The 13,527-nt window shown below is 50.6% G+C and overlaps 1 protein-coding gene across 3 annotated transcripts; it reads right to left on the bottom strand.

Annotated features, from left to right (window-relative positions):
- Positions 1–1,604: 1,604 nt before the first annotated feature.
- NFE2 (nuclear factor, erythroid 2) lies at positions 1,605–9,301 on the bottom strand. Of its 3 annotated transcripts, none has more exons than XM_015559570.1 (3): positions 7,891–8,338; positions 4,079–4,248; positions 1,605–2,869 (listed from the first exon to the last, which is right to left on the bottom strand). In XM_015559570.1, the coding sequence occupies exons 1-3, from the start codon at positions 7,961–7,963 to the stop codon at positions 1,862–1,864; spliced, it is 1,251 nt and encodes a 416-aa protein (XP_015415056.1). In that variant the 5' UTR covers positions 7,964–8,338; the 3' UTR covers positions 1,605–1,861. The 3 variants fall into 3 exon arrangements, with proteins under 3 accessions (XP_015415056.1, XP_006757000.1, XP_015415057.1); XM_006756937.2 differs by lacking the exon at positions 7,891–8,338 and adding an exon at positions 9,025–9,301 and having other exon boundaries at positions 1,608–2,869; XM_015559571.1 differs by lacking the exon at positions 7,891–8,338 and adding an exon at positions 4,478–5,242 and having other exon boundaries at positions 1,608–2,869.
- Positions 9,302–13,527: the final 4,226 nt, after the last annotated feature.

Here is a 13,527-nt window from a genome sequence, read left to right as displayed (position 1 = left end):
TCTTCGGATCTATTAGGAATAGGAAGCATTACATTACTTTCAATTCCCTAAACTTGGACATGTTTTGCAGAACGTGCAGATAAGAAGATTTCACATCTTTGACCACTTTTCTGCATTTGTCTCACAACTGTAGTGTCGCTATCAGAATCTGGAAGTAGCCTTTGCCGCTTTGGCTCAGTGGACAGAGCGTTGGCCTGCAGACTCAAGGGTCCCAGGCTCAATTCCAGTCAAGGGCATATGCCCAGGTTGCAGGCTCAATCCCCAGTTGGGGGGGGGGGGGCATGCAGCGGGCAGCTGATGAATGATTCTCATCAATGATGTTTCTCTCCCTCTCTGAAATCAATAAAAATATATTTTAAAAATAAAATAAAAATCTGGAGCCGAAACCGGTTTGGCTCAGTGGATAGAGCGTCGGCCTGCGGACTGAAGGGTCCCAGGTTCGATTCCGGTCGGGGGCATGTGCCTGGGTTGCGCGCACATCTCCGGCGGGGGATGTGCAGGAGGCAGCTGATCGATGTTTCTCTCTCATCGATGTTTCTGGCTCTCTGTCTCTCTCCCTTTCTCTCTGAAAAATCAATAAAATATATTTAAAAAAAAAATCTGGAAGTAAGGTTTCCCCATTGGAATGGAGCTAGTAAAGTTGAATAGAAATATAAATAGAAGCAAAATGCCAAAATAAGTTTGTGTAATTCAGTGCCTGAGAAGATTGGGAACCACCCAACTCCAAGGATATGAAAGTGTCAGGGAGAACTTAGATATGACATCTGAAAATTACTGTTTCAAGAAAATTATATTGAAAAAAATTCTATTGAAAAAGTACACACTAATAAAAGGCCCTTGGTCTTTAAGGATCTAGAAGTGGGTGGGGAACAAGAAAGTGTCTAACATAACTAGGGCGATAGAAAATTTCACAGGCCCTGGATGGGTTGTGGGTTTAATCCCCAGTCAGGACACGTGCAGGAATCAACCAATAAATGCATGGGTTGGTGGAATGGTGGGTCGATGTTTCCCGTTCTAAAATAAAAATTTTAAAAAAGGAAAAGTTCACCAAAATGCATATGGTGCTCTACTGTGGAGCAGGTTTTACTCAGGCTTGGGTGTGAAATCCCCTAAAACAGACATCCAATCAAATTGTCATTCCAATCAAGAGTTGCTCACTCGGTTGTCTTAGGGAGCTCTGAAATATTCCCCCGTTGGGCTGAGGGACTCCTATGGAAATAGGCAGGAGGAGGGAAATAGAAAAAAGGCCTGTGGGTATTCTAGGCTCCTGTGTTCCAAAAATTGAGAGAGGAAAAGCCTAAATAAGCCTCAGGGACCTTGCATAGAAACTCTAGCCAGCGTTGGCAGCAATCTCAGCTCTATAAATAGGGGGCCACCAGGGAGGGCTGAGTTCCTCAGATCATTCACGGCCCCTGGCTCTAAAAAGGATGAAGGTGGTAGATCGCATACTGCTAGAGCCAAAATCGTGTGTGCCACTCTTACAGAGAGCTGTAGGGGAAAGAAATGAGCTTGGCAAGATTTCCTCCCCACCAAAACCAAGAAATGAGCTCTGAGGAGAGCTCCGCTTCATCACCCTCCCTGGAGAAGGAAGACACAGTGGAAAACTATTTCTGTAGAGTGCTTTATAAACCAGAGCTCAAACAAGAGGTGGAGGTTGGAGACCTGGGGAGCTGAGTCACAGAAAGATTCCAGCCTTCCCCTCACACACTTGTCTCACAGCAAGCCTCATGGAACACACACCTTGGACCTAACATGTCAGACTTTTCACTGCGGTCCTCTTCTGGGCCTCGGGGTCGGGGAGTTCCTTTATCAGAAGGGAATGAAGGGCATCTCCGTCAGCGGTCTGCCCCGCTGGGCCAGCTCAGTCTGAGGCTTCCATCTTGCTTCCCCGGGGCACGAGGAATACGGCCCCATCAGCAGCCTGTTGCAACGCATACTCTTCAGGGGAGTAGTTATTGCCGGCTTCGTCCCGAAGGTGCTGGAAAATGTCCCGGTACAGCTCGGCCAGCTGTTGGCGCATCACCTCCAGGGTCCTGTCGGCCTCCCCACGGGCCCTGAGCAGCCGCTCCCGCTCACTGCCCAGCCGCTCCAGCTCCCGCTCCAGCTGCACGATGGTTTCCAGCTTTCTCTTGCGACAGTTCTGGGCAGCCACCTTATTCTTGCCCCGCCGTCGAATGTCCCGGACTAGTGCCAGCTGGCTTTCTGTCAGCGGGTACCGTGCCAACAGCTCATTAAAGTCATCTACCGGCAGGTTGACAATCTTGTCCGTAGGGAAGGGGATCTTCATGGCCAGGGCCCGACGCTCATCCCGACTCCCTGCCTCCCCCCGTGCGGTGGGCTTGGCTCGCACAGGGCCTGAAGACGGCTCTAAGGCTAAGGGGGTCTCAGCAGGTGGCAAGGCATAACTGGGGTGGGCCAAGGCGTTGGGCATAAGTGAGTAGGGGTACTCCACTGGATACATCTCTACGTACTCGCTACGCCGCCGACCAGCCTCTGTCCCCTCCAGCTCAAGAGATTCAGCATCACTATAGTTAAGGGATAATCCTGAGTCGGATTCTGGGTCTTCTTGAGGCTTGGGTGGCTCCGCTGGCAGCCCAATATCCAGGAGGGCTAAGGGGTCTGGGAGGGGTTCACTGAGCAGGCCTGAGAGAGTCAGTGGCTTGGAGACTGGGATGGCCATGTTGCCATAAGAATATGGGGGGTCTGGGACATGAGTTGAGGATACTGGGAGCTCATAAGGTGGTGGAGGAAGGGGGAAGCCAGCATCTGGGTGGATTGAGCAAGGACAGTAAGTTGGGAGTGGTGGGGGCCCAGGGTATGGGGCTGGGGCTGGAGGCTCAAACGACGGCTCACTTGGAGCATTTAGGCCCTGCAAGGAAAGACATAAAAAGAGATTTGGAGACAGGCTGAGGAGGCGAACCAGCTCTCTCAGGACCAAGCTCGGTCCTTCTGAAAGACCCAGTGAGATAACAACAAAGGAACAAAAAGGCACTAAAAATCATTGAAAGCGTCTTGTAAAGTTGCAATGCAAGTCTTCCAAGAAGAAAGCAGTTTAAACAGGAATGGATATCACTGAGGTCGGACTTCAGAAAGAACTAACGTATGGAATCTCCTCAGGAATTCTTACTGGGTTGAAATGGCTCATGTTTCTTTATTTCTTTCAGGAAGACAAGGAGTTCTTATCCAAGATGACCCCTCAGAACGCTTTCCTGCTGTGGTTATCTAGGGTCAAAGGGTCAAGTTCAGGTCCTAGCCATGCCCTGGGTGCCCAGCAGAGGGAGCTGCTGTGTGGGAGCAGGGCTTAGGGCAGATCCCGGGGGCCCATGCATAGTGGTAAGGGAGAGAGGGTCAGGCGCAGAGCCAGTTCCATCTCACCCAGCTCTGGAGTGGGCAGCTGTGTCACCCGGGGGGCTAAGAGGCACTTTGAGGAGCCTGCGCCAGCTCTACCCTCCACTCTTCAGTCCCTCTGCCCCTGCCCAGGTGCAGAGAGGGGGAGAGAACATGCTAGAAACAGGGCCCCCAAACCACGTTGGGGATCCACCCTGCTCTAGCCCAGCTGGGGACAAAGACCTTATTGTTAGGCCAACAGATACCCCTTTGTCCACTAGCAGGAGGAGAGGACCCTGGCATAGACTGACCCCCCCTTCCTGAGGCCCTTGAACTACTGCTCAGCTACCTGGGGGAAAGGGGCCCAGCTGCTGAGGGCAGGGAGAGAAAATGAAGGGAGAAGATGAGCAGGATTGGAGGAAAGGGAGGTCAGAATAAAAGAAGGTGAGGAAGGGAAGGCGGGGCCGGAGGTGGGGTAGAGAGATGTGTGCAGAGTGGCTGCTGAGAGCATACATTCCCCAGTCAAATCCTTCCTTCCCCACCACTCCTGTCCCCTGCTCTTCCACACCCCTCCCCTAGTGTTCTGGTCTAACATCCAGATCTCCCTTCTACTTCAGCCCTTCCTTTTCCAGCGCCTGGAACATTTCCAGCTTGAGACCCTTAGCCCTCCTTGTTCCAGCCCCCTGCCTCAGTCCCAGCGAGACTCTCTGCTTCTCTACTCTTCCCTCCCCGCGCCCCCAGCTCCACTCACCTGCAGCTCAGTGATGGACATGATCTCTTGCCAAGTCAGTTCCATCTCACCCAGCTCCGGAGTGGGCAGCTGTGTCACCCTGTTCCTGCTCTGCTGGGGAGGACACGGGGGCATCCTACTGGGCCAGGGCCTGGTCCAGGGTCCCCCAAAACCCAAATGGCCCCAGCAACCTGTATCAAAGGAGAAATGGGGTTAGGGCTCTCCTACTAGGGGGCAGCAATTTTATCCTGCCTGCCTCCAGAGAGAGGCTCCTTCCAATGTACCTGAGAGGAGAGACCTCATCCCCTCCCCCTCACGCTAGACTCTTCAACCAGCTCCTCAAGCTAGAACATCTTTTTCTGCAGTGTGACCTCCATCTCATCTGTAGTCAGTTCCTTTGGGAGCACATTAGGCCTTTACCTTTTTTTCAGACAAGATGCTTTCTCTTTACCCTATTTCTTTCTCCCCAAAACTGTATCACTGGCTGGGGCAGAAGTCACGTCTTCTGGATTTTTTCTCCCCATTTTCTGAGGCAACATCCTGCTTTCCTCCTCTGTTCTCAGAGTTAGGATCTCAGCCTTTTCTTCCCAAGATGAGAGCGAGTGCTCGGGGATCCCCAAGGAGTGTGTTGTGGGAAGAACCACGCAGACAGTCCTCCCCTTCTCTGAGATATGGCCCAGGCCTGGTGCCTGATAGCTGCCCTGCCCTCTCCTCCTGTCCTGGCCCTGGACTCCCCTGCCTGGACCAGATAAGAGGTTTATCAGCTGCAAACAGCAGAGGAGGAATGGTCTCTGGAGTCACTGGACCTCTGCCCTGTGTCCCTGCAGGGTCATCTTGTCCATACCCCAACCCACAGCCAGGGACCTTTCCTCTTCCGAAGTAACAGAGATGTATTAAGCATTTGTCAAGAACTGTACTAGTGTTTTACAAGCATTCGTTTATGAGGCTGATTTTCACCAAGATCCTATAAGATCCATTCAGACATTGAAACCCAAGCTGGTAAATAGCAGAGTCGGGTCTGGAACCTCTACTGACTGAGTCTACTCGCGGCTAGTCTAATAGCCTATATCGCCTTCTAGGTGCCTTCTCACCCTCTGTCTCCATACCCCAAGCCTTTAATAGTGGTCTACATCATCGATTCTTTCTGTGGGATCTCGGTCTCTTTTTTTGTCTTTTAGGGAATAGCTTTAAAACAGTGGTTCTCAACCTGTGGGTCGTGACCCCTTTGGCAGTCGAACGACCCTTCCCCAGGGGTCGCCTAAGACCATCCGGAATATCAGATATTTACATTACAATTCATAACAGTAGCAACATTACAGTTATGAAGTAGCAACGAAAATAATTTTATGGTTGGATCACAACATGAGGAACGGTATTTAAAGGGCCAGAAGGTTGAGAACCACTGCTTTAGAGCCTTGAATACATTTTCCCCTCCAGCCCCTTTTCTTTTGATCTGGGCTCTAGCTGCAGGTCTGCCACAAAGTAGCTGTGTGATGTTGGGCAAGTCATCGCTCTTCTCTGAGCCTCTTTCCTCATTTGTAAAACTAGAGTGTTGGACAAGTGGAACTTGGAGGTCCCTTTCTGCTTGGACAGCTTAACTTTCTCAGCAAACCCTCATCTCTGACTTCATCTTCTCTCTGTCAGTCTTCTCCTCATCCTACCTTCCTATTCCCTGTCACCCGTTTTCCCTGCATCTGTTCTCCCTGCCTTCGGCAAGAAATTCCAAGTAAATTTGGCAGGGGCCTCCTGATCTCTTAAGGCCGGACACTACTCCCTACTCCTGTCATATAAGTAGAAGCAGTCAGGCTACGGGGAGGGGAAACATAGAAGAACAGAGGATGGGACGGAATGACCTCAAATTGCATGACCTTAGATTACCACAAGGATGGCCTGTCATACCTATTTGGTTATGGAGTCCACTCTTCGAATCTCACAACATAATTAGAGAGAGCTGCAAATTATTCTTCAGAAAGAGGACCTCCTCCAGCCCCTGCCCCTACCCCCTTGTTCTGTTGCCATCCCCAGAGCTGAGAGTTGGTATAGGCACAGGCTCCTGGCCATTGGGCAGAGTGGGTGGGGTGTTTATGTCTGTCCAGGATGCCATTTCAACACCGGAAATCCACCCTCCCCCACCCAGGTTCTGAAGGAAATTGCCCAAAGGCAAAGTGAATGGAGAAGGGGTTTATGGGGCAGGGACATTGGCTCTTGCCTCACAGTCCTTCACACACCCACCTACCCCCACCCTTCGTCTCTCCTTATATCTTCCTAGGCCTGACGCTTAGGTGCAATACTAAGATTCTGCCCTAGGAGGCAGGAGAAAGGTTCTCTGGCCTTCCAGATGCATGACCTTGGGCAAATTGCTTCTCATTCAGTCTCTTCCATTTAATGGAAACAGGATGAAGAACCAACCTCCTTGCTGTGAGAGGCAGTAGATTATTTCTAGCTCAGGCAGTCACAAACTGTATTGTGCACCACATTACCTGGATACTCATAAAAACAGAATCCTGAAAGCCACCCCAGACCTACTGAATTGAATTCATAGGTGCAGGTACCCAGCAATCAGCATTTTAACAAGTACCCTGGTGTTTTTGAGACACACTAAACTGGTCCAACCGGCAAGTGGTCTCCAGGCTTCTCCTAGCTTCCAATCTTTGGCCCGGGCAACCCTGGGTTCTGACTGCCCCAATGGCTGAGACTAGATATTGGCCTCTTCTCATGAAGACCAGGAGCTCAATCTCCACCTCACCCTAGGACAGGGAAATGAGAACCAGGGGGAACAGAGAGAAGCAAGAAGTTGGGGAAGGGGGAGTTGAGAGAACCTTGGCATCAGCTTTCTGATACAGTGGCAAGTTTGCACCAGGCCAAAGGGGAGGAGTATGTTTTCCCCTAGACACTCAGTGATGGGTAGTGGCCTATATACCAAGCGTAGGCCCCTTGAGTCTTCGGAGCCTACTCTCCTGAGGATCAGCCAGGGTGTAGCAGCCAGTGATATAAACCGGGGAAGAGAGTACAGTGAGAATTGGATCCGAAAGAACATTTAGTATTTATTAGATTTACAAAGTACAGGGCAGCATAGAGAGAAAAACTCCATCCAGTTCACTGCTCGTTCTAAAAAGAACACAGATCCTGTGGCTTCGGACCTGTTCAGGGACCTGTCTGTGTGGGGGAGACGTGAAGCTACACAGGTGATAAAACTGCACAGAGCCCGGTACACAGACACAGATACACACAGACAGACACACAGAGACACAGACACAGATACACAGACAGACATACACACACAGACATACACACAAACACAGATACACAGACAGACATACACACACAGACATATACACAAACACAGATACACAGACAGACATACACACACAGACATACACACAAACACAGATACACAGACAGACATACACACAAACACAGATACACAGACACAAACACACATACACACAGACATACACACACAGAGACACATAGACATACACATATACCAGACACAGATAGACAGACACACACAGAAACACAGAGAGACAGACAGACAGACAGACACACACACACACACACACACACACACACACAAGAACATCACAGAGGGTGCAGAAACTAGAGATTACTGGGAAATGGAGTGGGACTCTCTCTCTATGTCCCTTTTCTTTTCGAATAATCAGTTTCCACTTCCCAGTTTAGTGGTCACATAGCCATCTTGCTCCCCAACCTTGTGTATCAGGTAGGAGTGGAGCCATCTCCAGGGACTATAATCCACCCTCTTTATTCTCATCCTGATGGTCCTGATGGTCGTACCCAGAAAGCTCTCATCACAGTCCCTGAGTGCTCACAGAATGATGCCAACTCTTTGCTTAGGGATACGGGAGGACCGAGTAGGGAGGGATGCTGGGGAGAGGAAGACATTTGGCCTCAACTGCTGCCCAGAGCTCTAACTGCCCTGACAAGGCCGAGGGGGCACTTGCCTCTAGGAGCCTCTTCTGAGGCTAACTAGGCCACTCTACCTTCCAGGTGTCAACAGAAGCAGTGAAAGAACGAAGAGAGATCAGTGAAACTTGGGGTGTGGAGTAGCCAGTGAGCAACCTACTTGGAGAGATTAGGAAGAATCCCCGAAGAGGGAGAGGGACACACAGATGAGGGAGAAACAAAGGGAATGGAGGAAAAGGAGATGGAGTGGATCAGAACGAGATTCAATCTCCTGGGGGACACACATAACTCAAACAGGTGAACGGGAGCAAGGGGGAGAGGGACAAGCGTCTGCCATCCTGTCACATGGCCCCAGACCCCAAACCGCAGTCCTTTGGCCAATGACCAGAGTCCCAGCCCCAGCCCCTCTCCCCTTCCACTGCTTCCCTGCCCACTCCCTTTCTGCTGCCAGGACTTCCAGTTACGAGGAACTACACTGGGGATGGGATCCCTCCCCTCCGCTCCAGTCCAAGCCGATCTCTATTGCCCAGAGAAGAGAAGGGCAAAGGGAGGCAAGAACTAGCACCCACCCTCCCACCAGCACATCTTGCTGCAACAACATTTCCAATATCTCCAATTCCTCAGCCTCCACCAAACCGTCCCAGCCGGCTGGACAGGGCAGCATGATGAAATGGCGAGGAGAAAGAATGGTACTTTCTCCTGGGAGTCTACGATCTTCTCCAGGGCACCTAGCCTGCTGAAGGTTACTCAGGGTCATTCTCCAGCCCCTCAGGGCTGCCTCAGCGCACCACCGTCTGGTCCCCATCCACAGCCGTTCAACCCAAGAATCCCAGAACACTCCAGAAGCCATGTAGATCTTCTCCTGGAGGAGTTCCCAAAGATGTCAAATTCCTAAACCAGGGGCAGCTTGGGAAGGTCTGATATCTCTTAAGAACATGCCAAAAGTTGGGTATTTCCTCCCTCTTCCTCCTCCGCCCTCCCCCGCCAAGCCTGTCCCTGGATCCCACTAGAATCCCCCTCCCACCCCGCCCCTCAGGCACCTGTGGCAGGCTCCAAGTTGGGTGCAGAGAGAGATGAGGCTCCAGGTGCTGTCTCTGGGGAGGCTGGGCCTGGGCTGACACCTCCTTCGCGAGGATCCCTGCTACCTCTGAGGACCTGGGAGGTCTGTGCCCCGCCCCCTGGCCATTGCTGAGCGCTGAGTCTGCAGGCTGAGCACTGAGTAGGGGAAGCTGCTGGGCGGTGCACCAGCCTCCTCTATGAAGCCCTCGGCCGGAGTTCTCCGTCCTTCCTCCAACCCTCCCCTTTCCCTGTGGCCCTCCTCTTCTCCTGCCCCTTCTGGCCAAGGGAGGAAACTTGAGCCCAGTGTGGTTTCTGCCCACACCCCACCCCCACTCTGATCCCAGCCAGCAGGGGCACACATGGCTTCAAGCCTCTCCCAGCCCTCCTTTGAGCCCAGGAGTCCAGCCAGGTCTGTGTTTCTCCCATGCACATAATGAGTTCCAAGCGGATGTTCCACTCCAAAGTGACCTCTAAACATTATACAAGCTGTCACCTCCTTCCCTCTGCTCGCTTGACTCTCTTGGGGACAGGGAAACTGAGTCATAGCAAGGTGGAAGGGTGCTGAAGAAAAGGGCCAGGACTCTTGTGTTCTGGCTGTTTAGGCAGGTAGGCATTTAGGGCTCTGCTTTTATTTAAGGAACGCCTGGGTTCTGGGAAAAGGGTAGGGGAGCTATTTTGGGGAGAGGCAGCGGCTGCTTTGATGTGTCCTTTCACCTGTAGCCTTCGCCCCTCCCCCTACAGCCTCAGATGTCCTAGGACAAAGGCCTCTTTCTTGGCCAGGTTTGTTGTCAGTGTGAGGGGAATTGGTGTGTGTGTGTGTGTGTGTGTGTGTGTGTGTGTGTGTGTGTGTGTGTGACATTATTCACCTCCCTTAAAGGGGACCCCAGTGCCCTCTGTCCTCCTTTCTCCCAGGCAAGGCACCCCAACCACAAGGCAGCCACATACCCTGGGCAGGCCAAGGCATGTGTGTAGGATATCAGCTCTGTGTCAGGTCAGAAAGTGCCCCTAGAAGTCACTCTTCATCCCTTTGCCTTCAACCCACAACCCAAGTCCCAGGCCAAACATCTCTCTCCAGAGACTAGGAGAAAAGAACCTTGCTTCCTCCTAGCTCTTAGTGGCTTTCAGCTCTAGGGAAAGTCCTTCCTATGTCTAGCTTCAGTCCTTACAGCTGCAACTTACCCTTCTCCTCTAACTTTTTTTTCATTTGGTGCTCAAGTTAAATTGGAAACAGTTAAAGACTGGGGAGGCAGACAGATGCCACCCCAAAGTAGGTCTGGCATTCAGCCAGTATTCTCTGATAGGATTGTGTTCACTGTTAAAACAATGAAAATGTTCTGCCCCAGTTGATAAAGAATAGCTGCTGGGAACCCTCCAAATATTCCCCACCACCACATCATCCAGTTCTCTCTCAGGACCCCCCACAACCCAGCAATACAACTAAGCAATTCAAGAGGCAATGCAACACCACCTCGTTTCAGCCTCCCTGCAGCCTGTGTGTGTAGAATATATCAATGCTCATGCCAAACCTATGGTTAAATGTTTTGAATTCCATCCGTATCCCAGGAAATCATGATTCTACATGTATGATCTATGTAGGACAGGAGGTGACCCAGGGCTTCATTGCATGTTACGGGTGGGTTCAGAATCTCTTGATGACTTGGACATGAATCTGGGTCACAAACTCGAACATTCAGATATAGCTCTCTCATTTGCACACTTATTTGGGCACCTCACAGGGGATTAGGAGTGGTGATAGTCACACTTATGGCTGATTAAATAATGATATCAGGTTATAGCTAGTCAACAAACATTTATTGAATGAAAACTACCAGTCAGGATACTGTGGCATTGTAGATACAACTATGGATACACAAACCTATTCATTTATTCATTCATTCAACAAGTATTTATTGACTGTCTACTGTGGGTCACACTCCAGGATCACAAAGATGAATAAGACAGTTCATGTCCTCATTCATTGTCTAGCCGTGGAATTACACTAATAAAGTTCTGTAGCCCTAGCTGGTTTGGCTCAGTGGATAGAGTGTCGGCCTCCAGACTGAAGGATCCCAGGTTCGATTACAGTCAAGGGCACATGCCCGGGTTGTGGGCTCGATCCCCAGTGGGGGGAGTGCAGGAGGCAACTGATCAATGATTCTCTCTCTTTGTTGATGTATCTCTCTCTCTCTCCCTCTCCCTTCCTCTCTGAAATCAATAAAATATATTTTTAAAAAATAAAAATAAAATTCTATAGAAAGTACTATGAAACTGAATTTCTGTTTGGTAAAATTCAAAGAAGACTTCACAGAGGGGGTGAAAATTAAGCTGAGCTGTGGAGAATGACTAGGGGTTCACCAGACGGAGAAGGGGAGAAGGGTATTCTAAGCAAAGGTGTGAAGGCACAGAGGCATAAAACACAGCCTAGTACTTTGGGTGGGTGTAGGGGTAAGATGTAGTAGAAGATAAGCCTGGGAAGTTTGACAGGCTAGATTGTAAACTGTCTTGAAAGTCAAGCTAGGGAGGTTGTATTTCATCCTGTAAGCAATAGGCATTCATAGAAGCATTTGAAGCAGTTTACTACTTATTAGGGGGACAGACATGGACAGGTAGGCTGAGCGAAGTAAATAAGCATCCTTCACTCAGGCAACGTGTCCGGTGGAGGTGTCTCTCCCACCTTCCCCTCACTCCCCTCCTGTAAAACGAGGCCGTTACTGCGGTTCCCAGGCTGTGTACTGCCTCCAAACACCCTTTATAGCCCTTGGGGTGAGAATAGCTCCTTTAGCTCCCTCCTCTCAGATTTCTCGTGTCCAGAGTCAACCCCCTTCTACCTTAAGTCTCCTTTGCTTAATGTAAGATTAACAGGGGATTAGGAGCCTGAATGGGTTGGATAGTGCTTGTGGCTTGGCAAGGTATGATACCTAAGATTTTCTTATCCCTCAATATTCCCCCTCTTCAGCAAAGGTAGCAGAGACAGAACATGGAGAAAAATGTGGCCACGTATCTTTACTACTACACCATTCCCCATCTCTGCTACTCACCCACCCTCCAAAGACTGACTTCTTGTCATACCCCTGCTCCATCCACCCCCACCCTCACCCAAAAGCGTGTGCACACCACCGCCAGCATCAGGTCAAGCCACAAGCAATGTTGCCAAACACCCCAAGGGGTTATGCAACCAGCTTCCCGAGTAGGGTAGGGCGGGTAGAGGTGGAACCAGGGGAGGGCTTGGGTCCCAGAAGGAGCTGGCTGTCTTGCCTGCTTGCCTGCTGGTCTGACCGCAGTGGCCCCAGGGGGCGGGGGCAGGGCTGTCCCTTTATCAGTGCCCTGCAGTGTTGCACCCGCCACCCCTTGGCTTCCTCTCTCAACAGACGGAAAGAGGAGGCAGCCACAGGGGCAAGGGGAGGGGTGGGTGTTATCCTAGGCAGCAGAGCCTGGCGGTTACCCCGATGGCAGGAGTAGGTAGTGGAGGAGGTCTGGGACCAGGGAATAGTGAGGCCCCTCTTAAGGAAGTAAGTGGGGGGCGGGGGGGGAGAGGATATAAACTGAGGCCCAGATGGTGGGGTCAGGCCTCCTAAGCCATCCATTGTTTTTCCCTTGTGTTCTAGTTGGGTAAGGATAAGAGAGAAAAGTCATTGAGGAAGTTCCTTTCCACAGATAAGAATTCTTAGAGGATTGACTCAGGAGTTGAGGGGACACTGAGCCCCACTCTCAGACCAAAACAGCTGGCAGTTGTCAAGAGTCCAGGGAGTTGCCAAAACCGGTTTGGCTCAGTGGATAGAGCATCGGCCAGCGCCCTGAAGGGTCCCAGGTTCGATTCCGGTCAAGGGCATGTACCTTGGTTGCGGGCACATCCCCAGTAGGAGATGTGCAGGAGGCAGCTGATCGATGTTTCTCTCTCATTGATCTTTCTGACTCTCTATCCCTCTACCTTCCTCTCTGTAAAAAATCAATAAAATATATATATAAAAAAAGAGTCCAGGGAGTTGTAGGATTGAGGTTCCCACACCTGGTATTTAAGAGTTATGCCCTGCTAGCAGAGCCCAGCACTGAACCTAAAATAGATGAAGGCTGATAGATGAGTCCAGAATAACCCAGAAGAAATAACCCCTTAACTCTAAATCTGGAGAGAGAAGTAGGTTGCATGGCATATAGTAGAATGAGAGAGGACCAGATCTTGAATTTTAAGACCTGAGTTTGAATCCCTGTATTTATTAGTTATGTGGCTTTGAGCAACCCAACCTTTCTGAGTTGTTTCCTCACCTGAGAAATGGAGATAATGATGTTAACACCTATTTAGTGGAGTTGTTGCGAAGATAAAATGAAATCAGTGAGAAAGTGATTCTAACCAGGCCGGTGCTCCTCAGTGATTGAGCATCAAGCTATGAACCCCGAGGTTACTAGTTTGATTCCTGGTCAGGGCACATGCCTGGGTTGCGGGCTTTATCCCCAGTATGGGGCATGCAGCAGGCAGCTGATCAGTGATT

This window comes from Myotis davidii, unplaced genomic scaffold, assembly GCF_000327345.1.
Source record: "Myotis davidii unplaced genomic scaffold, ASM32734v1 scaffold233, whole genome shotgun sequence".
Classification (NCBI taxonomy): domain Eukaryota; kingdom Metazoa; phylum Chordata; class Mammalia; order Chiroptera; family Vespertilionidae; genus Myotis; species Myotis davidii.
This window is presented reverse-complemented; position numbering and strand designations above follow the sequence as displayed.

What these genes read in the sequence shown, in the direction of transcription:
- NFE2 (XM_015559570.1), bottom strand. Translation starts at nt 7,963, where the DNA reads ATGTCTTCCTCTCCCCAGCATCCCTCCCTACTCGGTCCTCCCGTATCC. An exon ending in CAAAGAGTTGGCATCATTCT is followed by an intron (nt 4,249 to 7,890) that starts GTGAGCACTCAG and finishes CCTTTGATACAG; the next exon opens with GTTGCTGGGGCCATTTGGGT. An exon ending in TGTCCATCACTGAGCTGCAG is followed by an intron (nt 2,870 to 4,078) that starts GTGAGTGGAGCT and finishes CTTTCCTTGCAG; the next exon opens with GGCCTAAATGCTCCAAGTGA.